Source organism: Chanodichthys erythropterus, chromosome 10 (genome assembly GCF_024489055.1).
Source record: "Chanodichthys erythropterus isolate Z2021 chromosome 10, ASM2448905v1, whole genome shotgun sequence".
NCBI lineage: Eukaryota > Metazoa > Chordata > Actinopteri > Cypriniformes > Xenocyprididae > Chanodichthys > Chanodichthys erythropterus.
Window position 1 is genome coordinate 38,174,304 of NC_090230.1, and position 18,990 is coordinate 38,193,293.

Genomic DNA, 18,990 nt, shown 5'->3' on the forward strand with positions numbered 1-18,990 from the left:
ATATGACTAATAGTATGTGATTAAAGGATTAGTCCACTTTTAAATAAAATTTTCCTGATAATTTACTCATCCCCATGTCATCCATGATGTCCATGTCCTTCTTTCTTCAGTCAAAAAGAAATTAAGGTTTTTGATGAAAACATTCCAGGATTTTTCTCCTTATAGTGGACTTCAATTGGCCGCAAACAGTCAAAATTACAGTTTTAGTACAGCTTCAAAGAGCTGAAAATGATACCAAATGAGGAATAAGGATCTTATCTAGCAAAACGATCAGTCATTTTCTAAAAAACAAAGATAAGATAAGACTAGATAAGACCCTTATTCATCGTCTGGTATTGTTTAAAGCCTTTTGAAGCAGCACTGATCTGTAATTTTGACCTTCAACCCTTTGGAGTCCATTGAAGTCCACTATAAGGAGAATAATCCTAGAATGTTTTCATCAAAAACCTTAATTTCTTTTCGACTGAAGAAAGAAGGACATGGACATGGATGACATGGGGCTGAGTAAATTATCAGGAAACTTTTATTTGAAAGTGGACTTATCTTTTAACAGGCTACATTCACACCCAATCTGTTACCCTTTAAAGAAATGTTTTGGGTTAAATTAAATATATATTCTGTTAAAAGAGAAATAAAATAATTTTGACTTGTCTCACACTTTGTAGGTTCACATAGAATTTCACTGTGCTACGTTTCCATTGTTTTCTTATGGCAAGACAAAAGGGTCAGAATTACGCTGTAGATGAATTGCGTTCACATCCAAAATGCTGTATTTGATGGCATTTAAGACGGTTTTAGCACCATCAAATATGGTGTCCTCATTCCGAACAATGTTAAAAAAAGTGCATGAATTGCCAAAGCACTAGACTGGGTAAACCCAGCCTGATCTGCCGGCGATTTGATTTCACCCGGCAATTCAGTCTGGAAACCTGTACATTCATTTCTACTGCTTCTGTTACACTTTTGCGGGAACCAATCACAGACTGGCTTATCCACCTTGCTTGCTATTGGCAGGTATAACACGATGACGATAGAGAAGCAACGGCAAGCATGACCATCAATCCAATTCCTTTTAACCTCTCGTGGATGCTGAATGACTTCTTTAGTTTAGCAAACAAATTGCTTGAGTGGGTGTAAATACCACTCACTTTCATGTTTTTTTTGCACAACCTGCAAAAATCGCTCGATGTCATTGCTGCTTCTGCAAACCACTGATCAATGCTACAAACCAATACAAACTAAACCTGTCTGGAGTTTTCGCATCGCTCTGCAAAGTACGTTACACGGATCGTTGATCTGATTGGTTGAAGGACTATCCAATTGCGTGAATAATGCTTGCTGATCACGCCTCTTGTGCAGTAGAAAAGTATAGCAAACTCCCCAGACCAATGTTCAATTTTAAATTGAGCTTGGTCTGGTGATAGCCAGACAACCAAAACACTGTATTTGACTGCATTTTAGTCTAAGTGAAAAGTGCTGCTTTTTACACTGTTTGGCTTGCCACAAGACTATCGAAAGCCATAAGGGTCCAAATTCGGCTCTAAAAAAAATCTTAAAAGCCATCAAATAAGGCATTTTGGATGTAAGCGTGATACATCTATAGCGTAATTTTTGACCTTTTTGGCTTGCCATATTGTTTGTTGCAGTGGCCTACATCTAGCATTTTTAACAGCAAAAACGTGTTCTGTGTGAACAGGCACGAATACAGGTGAGGCTAGACACTGTTGCCTTTAGCCTGTATATCTGATTTTGGAATTGGAAATTGGTTATTTAGATGACTCACATGGTATCTAACCAAATTATCTTAATACATCATAAAAACCTGGTAATGCCCTTGGACAGAGTCATAGCCAAGCCTTGATGTTGTAGAACAATTGTAACTCTCATAAGCCATAAAGTTCCACCTACGCCATGTGTGCTTGCTTATTAAATACTTTAGTTACTAATCATGTACTCCCAGCTCCAAAATAAGACATTTCATCATAATGTATTATAAAGAATTCTGCTGATTCTCCCTCAAAATTAGCTCAAACATATGAGCAACAGCTGTTTATCAGAAGTGCTTCCACTGATTCAGGATTTCTGGAAATACTGTAAATCAAAAACGCCCCCCTCAAACTTCACTGATTGTCTAATCTCAGCAAAATAATTGAAAACAGTCTATAAATGAGATGGTCATCACTTCATTTGCCTACAGATGCTAGCACCAACACCTCTACATCTGCTATTGTGTAATCAGTTTTAACAATAGTGTTGGTGACACATACAGTAAACTTTGGCGTGACAGTCTGTTGGTTCAGGATGGAGTCAGGGAATTTATTTACAGCATGTTTTTTTTCCCCTCAGGGATCATTATTCATTCCTAAAATAAATACAGGTATAGGGACTGAGACATATAAAGATGTATTGTGTACAGTGTGTGCATGTATGATAAATCTGTATTAAAAGCCGTCAAATACAGATTTACCTACAGTAATCTGTTCTGATGTGGATAACTAAATGACAAACAACAGAACCTGAATGTACGAAGGGGGAAATATATATTTTAACTTGTCACTGATGAAGTTTTCACCACTTTTAGATTTTTTTTTCAGGTCACTTTAACAGTGTGTGCATAAAAAAATGTGATTAAAAAATAAATGTATGATTTAAAATTAATAACGTCATACTGCTGTAACGTGTCAGTTATCAGTGCATGTTTGGGAACATTTTGGGTCCTTTTTTACCTAGGATGCCTGAAGAACAACCCTGATGATGTCAAAGGGTTTCCCATTTTGGTAGTCAGAATCACTGTACTCAGATGAAGACGCGCGTTCACGTGAAATCTCTGACGTCTATGGAGAATTCCCTGCTTACCTGAGACTCCAGGTTCAAACATGCTTATTATCCAGGCCAGGAAATGACTCAGTGACAGACAGGTGTGCATGTTAATAGTGTGGAGACAGGGATAGCTGCAGGTCAGAGTAATGGGTCTGCTGAAAGGAGGCTTGCCGAAAGGTGAACACCTACAACAGAAACTAACCCCTACCCCACACCCCCCGACAGACAGCTGTCGCAACCAATGATAAAGACCTTTCTCCACACCCCAACCTTTGGTCACGTCCATTACTCCAACCTGCAGATACCCACACTTGGAAATGTGTGGAATAAAGTTCACTGTGGTGGCGCCCTCTACTGTTACATCAATGATCTGCAGACATTTTTTTTTTTAGATGGCCAGGTGTTTTATCATTCCAACCTGAACTCATTAATTGTAGGTATTCATATTTAAAGTGTGATTCTAACACTACATTTTCATATGTTTGCATAAACACTGAACGGATATTAGTGACAGCATTATCGCTTATGAACAACTTTAGAAACGTGCAAATGTTTACGAATCCGTTTAGGTTCACAAAATTAGGAATTAACCGTATAAATTAAGGAAATAAATCAAGGAATTAAGTAGTTTTAACTAGCTATTGCTATTAAATATAGATATTCTTTAATAATTCATTCAACAAATTTAATGTAGCATAATCGATTAAATACAGTAAAGTAATCCTTTATTCTTAAAAGGTTAGTTCACCCAAAAATGAAAATTCTGTCATTTATTACTCACCCTCATGCTGTTCCACACCCGTAAGACCTTCGTTCATCTTTGGAACACAAATTAAGATATTTTAGTTGAAATCCGATGGCTCCGTGAGGCCTCCATAGGGAGCAATGACATTTCCTCTCTCAGGATCCATAAAGGTACTAAAAACATATTTAAATCAGTTCATGTGAGTACAGTGGCTCAATATTAATATTATAAAGCGACGAGAATATTTTTGGTGCGGCAAAAAAAAAACAAAATAACGAATTATTTAGTGATGGCCAATTTCAAAACACATCGGAGCATAATGAATCAGTGTATCGAATCATGATTCAGATCTCGTGTCAAACTGACAACGGCTGAAATCACGTGACTTTGGTGCTCCGAACAGCAGATTCGACACACTGATTCATTTGTGCTCCGAATCTTCCTGAAGCAGTGTTTTAAAATCGGCCATCGCTAAATAAGTCGTTATTTAGTTTTTTTGGCGCTCCAAAAATATTCTCATTGCTATATAATATTAATATTGAACCACTGTACTCACATGAACTGATTTAAATATGTTTTTAGTACATTAATGGATCTTGAGAGAGGAAATGTCATTGCTCCCTATGCAGCCATCGGATTTCAACTAAAATATCTTAATTTGTGTTCTGAAGATTAACGAAGGTCTTACGGGTGTGGAACGACATGAGGGTGAGTAATTAATGACAGAATTTTCATTTTTGGGTTTTCATTTTTTCACTAACCCTTTAAGAATAAAGGAAGATTTTACTGTATTTAATCGATTATGCTACATTAAATTTGTTGAATGAATTATTAAAGAATATCTATATTTAATAATAGTAATAGCTAGTTAAAACTAATGTCACCATATAACCTGCCTATTATTTTTTTTTATTATTGAGAAATGCTTTAGTTCAGGGTCCCAAAATATTTAGCTATTTAAAATAAGGTAAAACAATATTAACAATATTGGCAACAGAGATTTTAATGAGGCAAAAAAAAACAAAACAATGTACATAAATCATTACACAGGACAATGAGCTTTACATGACAATGATGGGAAGGTTAGTTACAGCATTCCATATTATAACTCACCATTTCAGTTATAAGCAAAATTAGAGGTCCAAAAAATGTAGTGCCTAATATCTAAACAACTAAATCTGGATTTAAGCACTGTGATAGTGGCAGTAATTTAGCTGTTGTTTGTTCATTTGTACTCTCATGAGCGAAAATGTTGACCTCTTTATTTTTGTTTAAATCATTATATGTGATGGGATATGTAATTCATAATTATTTGATATAATGGACATCAAGGCAACAAGGAATAAACCACAGTTTAATCTAAGGCATCCTCAGTGGTAGGCCTATACAAACACAACAGCAGCGCTTTATCTGAAACATGTGCCTCACCTCACGTCTCACCGATTATATATGTTTTTTTTCTCAACTGTGCTTCACATAGAGATGACTGTGTTCTTAGTGAACCATTAACTTGGCACAATAAACAAATGACGAATCAATATTAATACACGACTTCATTCGTAACCACCCTTCACTGTTCCCTTTTTGACAGCAAGCACGGCCAGTGGCAGTTCAAGTAGTCAAAATTAGAGATGAGAATACAATGTAGTTTATGAGACATTCATTTTGCTAATGATAGCAAGTTTTACTTGATTTGAATCAATTTACTCTCGACTGAGTAACAGCAAGTATAACATTTAAGCAGCTAAGTGTTAATTAGCATACATTATGATTCCTTCATAAAATGTTCAACACTTTTTTTTTCTTTTTTTTTTAGCAAAAATGATAATAAATTAAATTTGATTGCATATTGGTCGCATGAGGGGCTTGAAATGTTTGAGGGGCAAGCTGGATCAGGCTTAAATATGTCTTTTTACACAGTGGTTAGTTCAGCGACCTCCTTGAATCATCTGTGTTTTGAGTCACTCATTCAACTGATTCATTCAAAAACACTGATTAATTCTGGAACAAAAACACGACTGTCTTTACAAGTGAGTCACTGAATTATTAATTGAACTGATTCATTCAAAAACTCTGGTTCATTCTGGAAGTAAACAAGGGAGTCACTGAATTATTGACAGCAGAGCAGCTTATGACTATTGTTAATCTGTCTTACTGTAATTACAAATATTAATATGTAATATGTGTAACAGACACAATTAAGTAACATGCTACTGTATCTCTGAAACACAGTAAAATTACCATATTACAGTAAAATGTTCATGTATCTCATCCCTAAATGCCTGGTTCTTCAGGATGAAGATCTTACTTATTAACATTCATGAATTTTTCTGATCTGTTTCATTTGACCTTCATAATCTCTAAAATTGTAGAGATAAGTAACATTTTGCATAATCTCAAGCTAGTTACATGAAGTTCAAGTACAAAATATGAATATGTCAAATATGATCCATCAAAGCTATATTATTTTCCCTCATGAAGGCAGAAAGAAATACCAGAACATAATCCTAGTTTTGGCCGCTTCTTTCTCTCTAATTAGACCCTCCGATTTATAGGACAACTTATGTACATGTTACATTGTGCAAAATCACAAGACCACTACAAAACTCTCATCTAACCAATAATAAAGACAAAATCTTTCCTTCGTTTGGCAGCTTTCTCATTAATGCACTTGGCGAACGGAGCAGGAGGGGGAACAGGGGAACCAAACCGACAGCCGCTGGTCACTTCCTGCTGCCGCTGAAGCTCATTGGCTGGACCTCTTTCTGTCTGAGGTCTGCGATTGGTCCGTCTTCCTCTTCTCAGGTCCTTTTCAACTCGCCTTCTGAGATTCAATGTGCAGCATCGGCCAAACGCCACATAAAAACTTCACTTTTGGTCTGTGCTTGAGGTAGGTTGACCGAATCTGGAGGCTATGGCAAAAAAATAAAATCATTATAACCATATTTACATACATCATCCATTCAAACAACTTCATTTTTTCTCAGATACGTACCTGAGGAGTATGTGTAAATATGACCCCAGGCCTGTTAGGATGTGCCACCAGGCGTGAAGCTGAGTAACTGCCCCAATCACAGGAGGCAGTCGCTGCCGTGTGGCTCTGAATGAAACAATGACAAGTGATCACCTCTTTGGTTCTCATTTTCTGCTGTCATTTTGTTTGGCCAACAACAAAGTTACTCATAATGAACATAGTAGATCTAAATAATATTCTAAATAATATTAATATATAAAATATTTGATTATTTAGTTTAATTTTGCACATTTTTTGTATTTTTTTTTTTTGTGAATATTTGATTTTTGCTGACTAAAATTTGATATTAAAGATAAATGATTAAATATAGATTTTTAGATCTACAAAATATTTATAAAAAATATAAAATATGAATATTTACTTTAATTTTGCACTTTCTTGTAAACTAATTTATTTTTTTGTTGACAAATTACATGCTATTTCAGAATAAAACTGACAAAATATTTTGTCAAAACTCAAAAACTAATATATATTCGTTTTACACATTTTATGTATTTAGAAAATATAATATTAATTATTACATAGTGATTTTTAAAACTATAAAATATATAAAAAAATATTCAAAAAATATATCAAATATTTGAATATTTTGTTTAAAGGGATAGTTCACCCAAAAATTAAAATTTGATGTTTATCTGCTTACCCCCAGTGCATCCAAGATGTAGATGACTTTATTTCTTCAGTCGAACGCAAATTATGATTTTTAACTGCAACCGTTGCCATCTGTCAGTCAAATAATAGCAGTGATTGGGAACTTGAACAATAAGAGTCGAAAAAACTTCCATAGACAAATCCAAATTAAACCCTGCGGCTCGTGGCGACACATTGATGTCCTAAGACACGAAACGATCAGTTTGTGCGAGAAACCGAACAGTATTTATATCATTTTTTACCTCTAATACACCACTATGTCCAACTTCGTTCAGCTTCCGGCTAGTAAGGTCTGATCGCGCTCTGACAACGGAAGTGATGTCTCGCGCTCATTGAAGTATATGGGCGAGACATCACTTCCGTCTTCAGAACGCGTTTTTTGACCTCACTAACAGGAAGCTGAACGAAGTAGGACATAGTGGTGTATTAGAGGTAAAAAATGATATAAATACTGTTCGGTTTCTCGCACAAACTGATCGTTTCGTGTCTTAGGACATTAATGTGTCGTCACGAGCCGCAGGTTTTAATTTTGATTTGTCTAAGCAAGTTTTATTTACTGTTATAGTTGAAGTTCCCATCTACTGCTATTATTTGACTGACAGATGGCAGCGGTTGCAGTTAAAAATCATAATTTGCGTTCGACTGAAGAAAAAAAGTCACCTACATCTTGGATGCACTGGGGGTAAGCAGATAAACATCAAATTTTCATTTTTGGGTGAACTATCCCTTTAAAGCTGCAGTCCGCGATTTTTCCTCTTTGTCGCCATCTCTTGTTTGAAACCTGCAATTACAGTCACATGCGGAATAGTTATCTGTACGTGAGTTGTGCATCGGCACAGCTCGTCAGCGCGGATGAATCTAATGTTTGCTGTCAGTCACCGCACCGGTGTGGATACTGTACTTCAGAATCACAGATTCTACATCTTGAAAGTATGACCAATATAAGATTTTTCACTGGAAAATATCATCTGAACAAGTAAGTAACATTTCTGCCACTTTTGTTCGGACCAACTGAGGAAAAAAGCATTAGACCTACAATAAATCGTGCTGCCAATGATGATTAAATCTAACGATCTCTTAGCTCGGATCATGCCAAACCGTGTAAATTATTATTACTGTTACATTGTTCTCAAATTGTTAATGTTAACAACATCAGCATTGCGTGACTGTGTATTTAGTGTGTATTAGCGTTACCTGTAGATTTCAATTTCTGTATCCACTCAACAGTCCAAAGTTTTTTGCTTTTGACTACAGGTGAATCTCCAGTTGTCACTGATGATTGTCATTTGGACCTTTCCGGATTACAATCCGCCATCAAAATGATAAGTTTAATTATTTCACCTGCCGTGAGAACAGGCTATAAAATGATCCGCTACCCGCAGCATCCTCACGTGATAAAACCGACTTGCCTGGACTCCTTCTTTCTGTTTTTCAGATGTGAGGTAATGACGCACAGACGAACTGCTGCATTCTCGAATTTCCCGTGGAAATCCACCATGTCGCTCTTATTATAAAACATTATTACAAGCTTACCATTGTGAATCGAGATAAAATAATGAGATAGTTTTGAACACTGGCTGGTTATGTACTTGCTCAAAAATTGATTTGATCGATTTGATTGAAAAAGTTACGGACTGCAGCTTTAATTTTGCACTTTCTTGTAAATGAAAATAAATAAACATACTGTTAATCGTAACTGCAATGTAACTGTAGAACTACCTGAGAGAGTCACACAGGATATTATCGATGTTCCATAATACAAATCCCAACAGGAAGACGGTTAATGACGTAAAGCCGAGGGCTCTGAGCCACGGATAGACCCTGCAAAGCACAGACATGATGTTAAAGCATTTACTTCCTTAATACACAATAACAACTTCAGAATACAGACATTGTTTTAGCAAACTTGCATTCAAGACTCTATTCTGGTATGAAAAGCTCACTTTTCACAATCCAATCAACAGAAGTAAAAATTACATTCATTTTCTCCATGGGGAATTGATAACAAGAACTTACATTTTTTGCCTCAAATCGAAATGCGTAATGGCTGTTTGGTTTCATTCATGACTTAACACCTTAATAAAAGACTTTTTAAAAATCTCTCTGAGAAAAATGGATGGAAAAAATACTTTTGTTTTGGAACCAAGGCTGCTTACAAATTGGGCGGGAAAAGTTTATAATCCATTTCAAAAATTGTATTAATTTTATTTTATTTTTTCAGTGGACTGGAAATGTTAAATTCAGTCCCACCCCTTTTTGTCTTGTTAAATATCCTATTTTACTCATACATCACATTATGGAAGTAAAATGGCCAGCAAATACAGATTCATTCACTCACCATGTGACTATGAAAACTGAGCGAATCACCAAGAAAGCCACTAGTATGGCATACATGACCTGGGGGAAATGATAAAACAGCTGTTAACCTATATATTTAACATAACCATCTGATATGTAACCAATATTGTTGTTTAAATGGTGATTTGTTTTTTATGTGAATGTTTTGTGATGGCAGTTTTAAAGAATTAGTTAGAATAAATTAGCCCAAGCTTTACTCACTCTCAAGCCATCCTAGGTGTATATGACTTTCTTCTTCTTTTTGATGAACAGTCTGAGATATTTTAATAAATATCCTGATGCATCCGAGGTTTATAACGGCAGTGAACAGGGCACAAGAAAGTGCATCCATCCACATCCATCCATCATAAACGTGTACTCCACATGGCTCAGTGGGTTAATAAAGGCCTTCGGAAGTGAAGTGATGCATTTCGAAAGCAACCGCCTTCCATATTGAAGTTACGAAGAAAGTGTAAACTGGCATCACGTCAGTTACACTTTTTCCTTAAGTTGAATAGGGAAGGATGTAGCGTAAGCTTTCTGAACAGCAAGACTTTTACACTTTCTTCAGCTAGATATTATACTTCATAACTTGTTAACTTGTTAAATAATCATTGCATCGCTTCGCTTCAGAAGGACTTTATTAACCCCCTGGAGCCATGTGGAGTACACGTTTATGATGGATGGAAGCAGTTTCTTCATATTCGTGACCCCTGTTCACTGCGTCAGGATATTTATTAAAATATATCTGATTGTGTTCATCAGAAAGAAGAAAGTCATATACACCTAGGATGGCTTGAGGGTGAGTAAAGCTTGGGCATATTTTCATTTGAAAGTGAACTAATCCTTAAACAAAAGAGTGTTTACAGAAGCTCAAGTACCATTCAATACCCTGAGCATGAATAGAGCCACACCTAACTGTCGTGCCATTAAACAACAGAAGCAGACAACAAACACTGCCGGCAGAAGAGTTGTTTTGACACTACACAGTCATGCTCTCAAAGAAACCTGACATGGTCAAGTAGGATAACCCAAACTAAAGAGGTTCTTAAAGGGATAGTTCATGAAAATTCTGTCATCATTTATTCACCCACAAGTTGTTCCAAACCTGTATGAATTTATTTCTTCTGCTGAACACAAACGAAGATATTTTGAAGAATGTCTGTAATCAAACAGTTGATGGACCCCATTGACTTCCGTAGTATTTTTTTTTCTATACTATGGAAGTCAATGGGGCCCATCAACTGTTTGGAAACCCATATTCTTCAAAATATCTTCTTTTGTGTTCAGCAGAAGAAAGAAATTCATGCAGGTTTGGAACAACTTGTGGGTGAATAAATGATGACAGCATTTTCATTCTGAACTATTCCTTTAATATGAGAATCAGGCCTCACCTGATGAAAGACAGGCTCTTTCCATATCAGGTAAACCTGCAAAAGACAAATGAAATAAGAAATAGTAATTAAAAATATAAATAAATATATACATATACAGTGGGGTCTGAGACCGTTTTGACAATTTGGGGTTTTATTCATTTAAACCAAGGGTATGTAACAAACAATTATGTATAGTTTTTTTTTTTATTATTTATTTCAGTTCAAACTATGTTAATAACTTTAGTAATGCTTCACTTAAAGCCTTTTTATATAATGAATTATAAAAGTATTTTTAATGCATTAATTATGCATTGTAATGCACATTATAATGCACTGTATGATCTAATGAATAATTGTTATAATATATTATAATACTTAAGAGACATTATAATGTACATTATAATCATCTTTGAAACGCCTCTCGGGCAGCTATTTCAGTCATGCTAGTGTAGCTCCTATCTCTTTGAATGGGGTAATATCAAATTCTCCAAAGCTTTTTTCCAAGCTTATGATTAAATTTCATTCGAAATCACCAATGAAATCAACTGTTCTAAATGCTCAAATCATGATAAAAAAAAAGAGCATATTTCAGGCTGGACCAGCCAATGTGTGCATCTCAGAACATTGCCTGTTTCAACAGCAACCAGATCTTCTAACGGCAGCTTGCAGTGACGCAATGACTTACCAATTGGCGACTGTTCCTTTTTTAAGAAGGCGGGACTTATTCCACCATATTGCATGTTGCACTTTCTCCCATTCATAGTAATGTGAGTGCACCGTCTTTGTATATCTAAAGTCTCTGATTATACATAGAGTCTTTAAGTAAAGTGTTACCATCATGCTATTTGAAATAAAAAAAAGTTTGTACTTTTTATTTTTTTGCTTTTGGGCCCTACTGTACTGTATATTTTTTTAGAAAATGTAAAAGAGCACAGAAAAACTTACCACACTAACAGTAATACTGAAGGTCAGCAAAAGTGCAATTGAGACATAGTTAACAGCACGCTCTTGCTTGAAGCACTCGTATCTGTAATGTAAGATATGTATTCAGATCAGCCACAGAAAAAACTCAGAGGAAAAGCATCCACAATAAATGACCTACAATCATACACTATCATTCAAAGTTCAAAAGTTTGGGGTCAGTATGTTTTTTTTTTAAATAAATCAAAGCTTTTATTCAGCAAGGACATATTAAATTGATCAAAAGTAACAATAAATACATTTATTATGTTTCAAAAGTTTCTACTTCAAATAAATGCTTTCTATTCATCAAAGAATCCTGAAATCCTAATCCTAACAGTGTATCACAACAATATTAAGCAGCTCCGCCATTTGCAACATTGATAATAATAAGAAATGTTTCATAAGCAGCAAATCAGAATATTAGAATGATTTCTGAAGGATCATGTGACACAGAAGACTGGAGCAATGATGCTGAAAATTCAGCTTTGCCATCACAGGAATAAATAACATTTTAAAATATATGAAAATAGAAAACAGTTATTATGCAATATTACTGTTCCTACTATATATGATCAAATAAATGTGGCTTGCTGAGCATAAAATGCTTCTTTCAAATCCAAAAAAGCTTAATGATAACAAACATTTTCTCTCAAATACAACGTCTGATCCTCATTAAGCTCAAGACAAGCATTCAGAGGTCAAAGTTGAAAGCAGACTGTGACTTTGCAGATATAAAAAAGGTCAACTTACAGACAGTAGACAAAGACGCAGCAGCTGTAGATCATCGGCAGCTCATCCAGTAACTAAAAGCAGAAACAATGCAGAGACTGACAGCTTTTGTGTGTCACTTGTGAATTACTGCTATTGCTTTGGGCATGTACCGTTAGAGAATCAGCTTTGTGGCTACGAGAATGAAAGTGAAATAAGCTTTTCATGTGCTTGGGAACAAGATGCACACTTTGAAAGGCTGAAGAAGAGAACTCAAGCTTACCTGCATTTCATACTGCAGTGTCATGTGAAAGCTCCATGAACCAATGCCCACGGCTGTGACGAAAAGAGCGACAATATAAAAACAGAACTTTTTTATCTCTATTTGTTTAGGAAACATATCTGGGGGAAAGGTCACTCCTTTCGAAAAACTGAGATTTGTGTGTGTGTGTGTGTGTGTGTGTAATATATACAGCCATGGAAAAAATTAAGAGACCACTCCAAGTTCAGAAATCAATGTTAAGTGGTCTCTTAATTTTTTCCATAGCTGTATATATATATATATATATATATATATATATAGCTGTATATATATATATATATATATATATATATATATATATATATATATATATATATATATATATATATATATATATATATATATATATATATATATATATATATATATATATATATATATATATATATATATATATATATAGCTGTATATATATATATATATATATATATATATATATATATATATATATATATATATATATATATATATATATATATATATATATATATATATATATATATATATATATATATATATATATATATATATATATATATATATATATATATATATATATATATATATATATATATATATATATATATATATATATATATATATATATATATATATATATATAAAATGTGAATGATGGATCAGTTCGTACCAGCAAGTCCTAAAAATGACCACACATAGCGTATTTCCAAACCATCTTTACACGTCTGAATGGCTCCATAAATGGGAGGTAGGATCATTATCAGGTTACTGACGGTATTCCCTGGGAAAGTAAAAAGCAACAACAATATTTTCATGTTAATGAATGTAAATATTAAAGTCACCATGAAATCACAATTAACATTTCTTATTTTTTTTAATGGAATATAGTAGTAGCCTATTTGTTATAAATGATTTATCTGGGCACATGATTCATTTTTTAATCATTCCCCTCCCTCTTGCAGCTCATCTCTTCTCTGATGACACGTTTACTGGTGTGAGGGCGGGACAACCTGTCACTCACATGAAATCGACCAGCCACAACCAATCCAATCAATTCCCGACAGTCAAAATCAAGCCCCGCCCTACATATTTTCTTGTTCGAGAAGTTGCTTCACAATAGGGAAGAAAAGACTATCACAACTCCATTTCATCCCGACTTTAGGCCCTATTTGAGTTAGTCAATAAACAATAACAGCAAAAACTGCAGCAATCTTCCACTTGAATTGATGTGAATAATAGTTGAGTGAACTTCATCCAAACTGGCATCTTAGCACTACCAGCAGCTGGTAGACTGCTATTGTGCCTCTTTGCTGAGTCCAAGAAAACTAAACCTATGTTCGAAAGAACTAACATAGTTTATACAGGCCTATTGTTTCATTGGATATACAGCTCATCATACCGAACATGGCACATTCCTTCACAAGGGAACAGGTTTCCGCTGGACACTAAAGACCCCTCTGATCTCCATAGCACTGAAATCCACGCAGGTTCTAGCAAGCGTTTACAACTTATGTTTAAGATATGACTGTGTGTTGTAAAGTACAACTCAAATAATCAGACTAAACCCATAGTGAATTGCCGAGGGAATTCAAGCCATATTAGTATTCGTGTGTGTGAATGCTATAACTGTCACTTTGTGCCCTTTGAGCATCTTATCAAAGTGACCTGAAACGTACTTAAGCAAACAACATAAAGATCTAATCAATGGCTACATACATTGTGTCCTTCCATACTTTCATATCCAGGATATAATCAGCAGTCAAGAAAAGTTCACATCAAAGCAATCAGAAATCTAGGTAGAACTTCTCCAGTTAAATCTCTGTAGCCATGGTGAAAGTAATGGTTTATTAGCTTTACTAGTTTTCTGTTTGGAAATATACAAATTAGTGTATTATACTTACAAAAAATACTGATGGTAATAAATGGTACTTCCAGCTGATCTGTCTGGAAAACCAACTACATTTACACTTAATCATTTAGCAGACTACTAGACCAGCAAATCTGGTTTAATGTTGTTGTTTTTATTTCAGCAGTGACCAAAAAAAATCCAAATGTATTACCTATAAGTAGTATTATTAAGTGCACTAATAACTCGTATGCATGTTTACAGTAGAAGTTATGTTGTTGTTTACACTCATAGTCCTTTATAACTACAGTCAACTGACTGATTTTCAATCTAGCAGCTCTCGAGTCACTTCTGACATTTTGAGACATTTTGATACTTAAAAGTCAGTTTATAATTAAAGCAAACGTTTTAACATAAGAAAACATCTACGTGGTGGGAAATAAAGAATGTTTTTCTATTCATACTCGCTGAAAATCAGTATGATCGGCACATGCTCTTCCCCAAATGTCGCCACACACTGGGTTTCATTCATTCTCTTTCCGGTCATTTGTATGATTTTCCTATGTGTTCTTGGGGTTTCTGATACGAGTTCAATGCGGACAGAGGGTCGCTGGCCTCGGCTGCTTAGTTACGAATCCTACTATGGCAAATGCTTATGAATTTTAATTAGGTTACGTTGACGTTGAAGCGCAACTTCGCTATGAACAAGGCTTGGCTTTTTAATATTAATTACGTTATTTTGACGTTGCTTCAAAACCTTCCAATGGAAATAACTGATTCATCAATATTAATTAGGCTGTGCTGACGATGCGTCGTAAGCGTCCAATAGCGTATACTTGCCTCATGAATATTAAGAATAACGACTTCTCATAGTAGGATTCGACAATATTCCTCTCACCGTTTTAACATCCGTGTTTACCGCTCTAAACAACCGTAAATCGTGTGTCCCGAACACAAGCTTTGCATTTTAACGTACTTACAGAATTCTGCGATGTAATACGAGACCACATAATTCTCCTCGCACCAGTCGAGAGTTGAGGTCGGTGTTCCCCAGTAGCCCGGCCTGTCCGCCGCCGGAGCCATGATGAGAGAGAGATCAGATAGGTCGGACGGGCGGAGGGAGGAGTTGCTTGTACGGTAACGGATTCAGCGCTCCATCCAATCTGAAGGGGCCTACGTGTGATAACAGTTGCACTGTAAACAATAGCCTTCTGTAACTCAATACAACGAAGTGCTCGTTCTAATCTAGTACACTTTGAAAGGACAGTGTAGCCTACTATTATATACGCACAGAAATGCATACACATATATTATATTAGCTTAAAAGATCACATACTTGATTAATTGTAATGTACATGTGTTCATGAACTATTAATCTTTGAAGAATTATATAATTTGTGATGACATTTAATTAAAAATAAAGTGTTGCTACATTTCATTAATATCTCTGTAACAAACAAACAAACCAACAAATAACTTAACTCACACTCTCATAGTGTTTAAAATTAGCATTTTACCATAGCAGTTGAACTGAGAAAATGTGCTGATTACACATAATTCATATTATATTTAGCATTATTTTTTGTTCAAATATTTTGTTAACACATAATGTTACTGTTAATAATATTATTTGGTTTCAAACCTTTGGTTTCAAACAGTACTGTACTAAATTGTGACGTGGCCTTATTTCATTGCAGAATGAAAGTGCCATCCTGTTGTTTTTTTCAGACATAAAAAATAGCTAGGTTTTACTTTTAATCAAATTTTGTGTAAAAACAAACAAACAATGAGTTAAGAAAGATGTTATTTTTAACAGTAACATTATGTGTAAACAAAATATTTGAACAAAAAATAATGCTAAATATAATGTTCCATTTGTTTACAATATTTGACTACATTAGTTAACATTAACTAACAATTAAAAATGCTTAAAGCATTTATTAATCTGAGTTAATGTTATATTCAACATTTACTAATGCATTATTAAAAACAAAAGTTGTGTCTGTTAATACTATTTAACAGACCTGCATGAGCTAACAATGAGCTAACATTACAAAGATTAATAAATGCAGCAACAAATGTATTGCATATTGTTGGTAAATGTCAGTTGATGCATTTACTAATGTTAACTAATGAGACTTTATTGTAATTTTTATTAAAAATAGTTTGTCCATCATGGGATTTTTTCTTTCTTTCTATTTTTCCTTGAATATTGGGATTATAGAGGGATTATTTAGCTGTTTCCCCTTAAAAATTAGACTGTATTTTTCCCTTTTTTTACCCACAGTGCAATTTTTCACCACGACATGTACTCTTTTTTTTGTCAAAGGTAAAACATACTCGTGCACAGTTGAACCCATTCTCCTATTGATCAGATAACAGAGTTTACACATGTGAGAATACAGACAAACCTGTTTCTTTTGAATAGTCAGTCTCTACACGGACTTGATGGAGGAACGATAAACAACTTTCTTTCTACAGCGGAACAGATTCTCTTTCTAACCAGATAAATCCAGATCACGCGTATTTTTGCTGCTTCACATGCCATTTTCAGTGAGCGTTGATGTAATTTCAGTGAATCGCGCTAGATGTCGCCAAAGCTTTGTGCAGACAAAAATAGAAACCTTTGGTTTCAAACAGTATTAAGTTGTGACGTGGCCTTATATCATTGCAGACGGCATGTATAATTCAGAAAGTGCCATCCTGTTGTTTTTTCAGACATAAAAAATAGCTAGGTTTTACTTTTAATCAAATTTTGTGTAAAAACAAACAAACAATGAGTTAAGAAAGATGTTAAAAATGGCTAACTTCACATTGGCTACTCTCGAGTACTTAAATTGAATAAGCACTTACTTCACGACCGCTAAAAAGTACATTCCATCCACAAGTTTCCTACGCCCCATGAGGCCTTGCGTCAAACGTGGGAGCGTCTTCCGGTTCGAAGTAAACAAGCTGGACGTGGCACTCATTCATTCAACAGTTGACAGTCATTCAAGATTTAACGATCCAAACTTGCGAACGTTTGTATTTTACTTATAGTTTTAAGATTACAGCAACAATATTTGAACAATGTTTTACAAGAAAAAAAGTAATAGTAATTTATTAATTTATGTCGAGGTGCACATCAATCATGCTAAATCTATCTGATATTTATATTGACATAAAAAAGAAAACACATACCTATTCAGTTGCGCCTGCTTCCATTTATTTAAGATCACGAGAATGCACAACTCCACTAAGGCTTTAAATCCAAAGGCTTACACATTTAGAAATATATTGATAACATACCCTATGGTTACATCACTTTTCTTAACCTTTCTATTGATTTTCTTCTAAATTATGCGAGGATTGCAATCCGAGGACGTTTGCACGATCTCTCCATCTATCCTGATCCTTTCAGCCAGAGCAACAGAGGGAGCTCATGAGAAGACAACAGGAGTTATGAGTTATACGAGTTAACCGGAGTGTGTGAATCTGTGAAAGATGAAAAGACAGATAAAACATTAAACTAAATAAATACACGATTATAATAAAAATTGTCTTCGTTCCTCAAGCAGTCTCTGATATTTTCCATAAACGAGTGTATTTATTATCGCAATGGTTAACATAACCATCGCATAGCATATATGACAGTGGAAACGCGACTGGCTCTGGCACGCACGACACGTTAGGAGTCAATAATATCACATCATAAAGCTTTGGTGCTAGCATCAGTGACGGGTGAAGTACAGACAGCGGGTTCATGTATTGCAGGGTCAGGATGCTCTAGTCATGCAGCAGCACTTTTGTGGAAGGTCAGTAAAGTAAAGAGCAATTAAGGGCACGAAAACTGTTTATTGTATTGTGATATTATTAACTAATAATGTAGTAAACGGAGATGTTGTCCCTGAGCGCCGTAACGACATCTCTCATAAAGATTTGCAACTTTGCAAAGTAAACAATGATCCAAAAAACACTTAAAAGTTGCGTCCCAAATGACAAACTATGCACTTATACACTATGTACTTGTGCAATATGCACTCATCCAACCAAGGTTATTTTGTCATTTAACAACGGAGTCCGATCCTCCCTTCCCCTCTGCTACGTAATTAAAGCTGCGACAGTTGAGTGCACGAAGTGTCCAACATTCCACACTTCAGCTGTGTCTGAAACCGCTCCCTATATAGTCCACTATATCGGGTGTCGGCCATTTTGTAGTGGCGTCCGAAT

At 35.0% G+C, this 18,990-nt stretch overlaps 1 protein-coding gene across 2 annotated transcripts; it reads right to left on the minus strand.

Annotated features, from left to right (window-relative positions):
- Positions 1-4,558: 4,558 nt before the first annotated feature.
- Positions 4,559-17,666, minus strand: acer3 (alkaline ceramidase 3). Of its 2 annotated transcripts, none has more exons than XM_067397634.1 (11): positions 17,635-17,666; positions 15,762-15,954; positions 13,606-13,716; positions 12,918-12,970; positions 12,677-12,729; positions 11,909-11,990; positions 10,982-11,017; positions 9,589-9,647; positions 8,970-9,071; positions 6,561-6,665; positions 4,559-6,477 (listed from the first exon to the last, which is right to left on the minus strand). In XM_067397634.1, exons 2-11 carry the CDS (start codon positions 15,862-15,864, stop codon positions 6,378-6,380), a joined length of 804 nt encoding a protein of 267 aa, XP_067253735.1. In that variant the 5' UTR covers positions 15,865-15,954; positions 17,635-17,666; the 3' UTR covers positions 4,559-6,377. The 2 variants fall into 2 exon arrangements, with proteins under 2 accessions (XP_067253735.1, XP_067253734.1); XM_067397633.1 differs by lacking the exon at positions 17,635-17,666 and adding an exon at positions 17,193-17,346.
- Between the last annotated feature and the right edge of the window lie 1,324 nt (positions 17,667-18,990).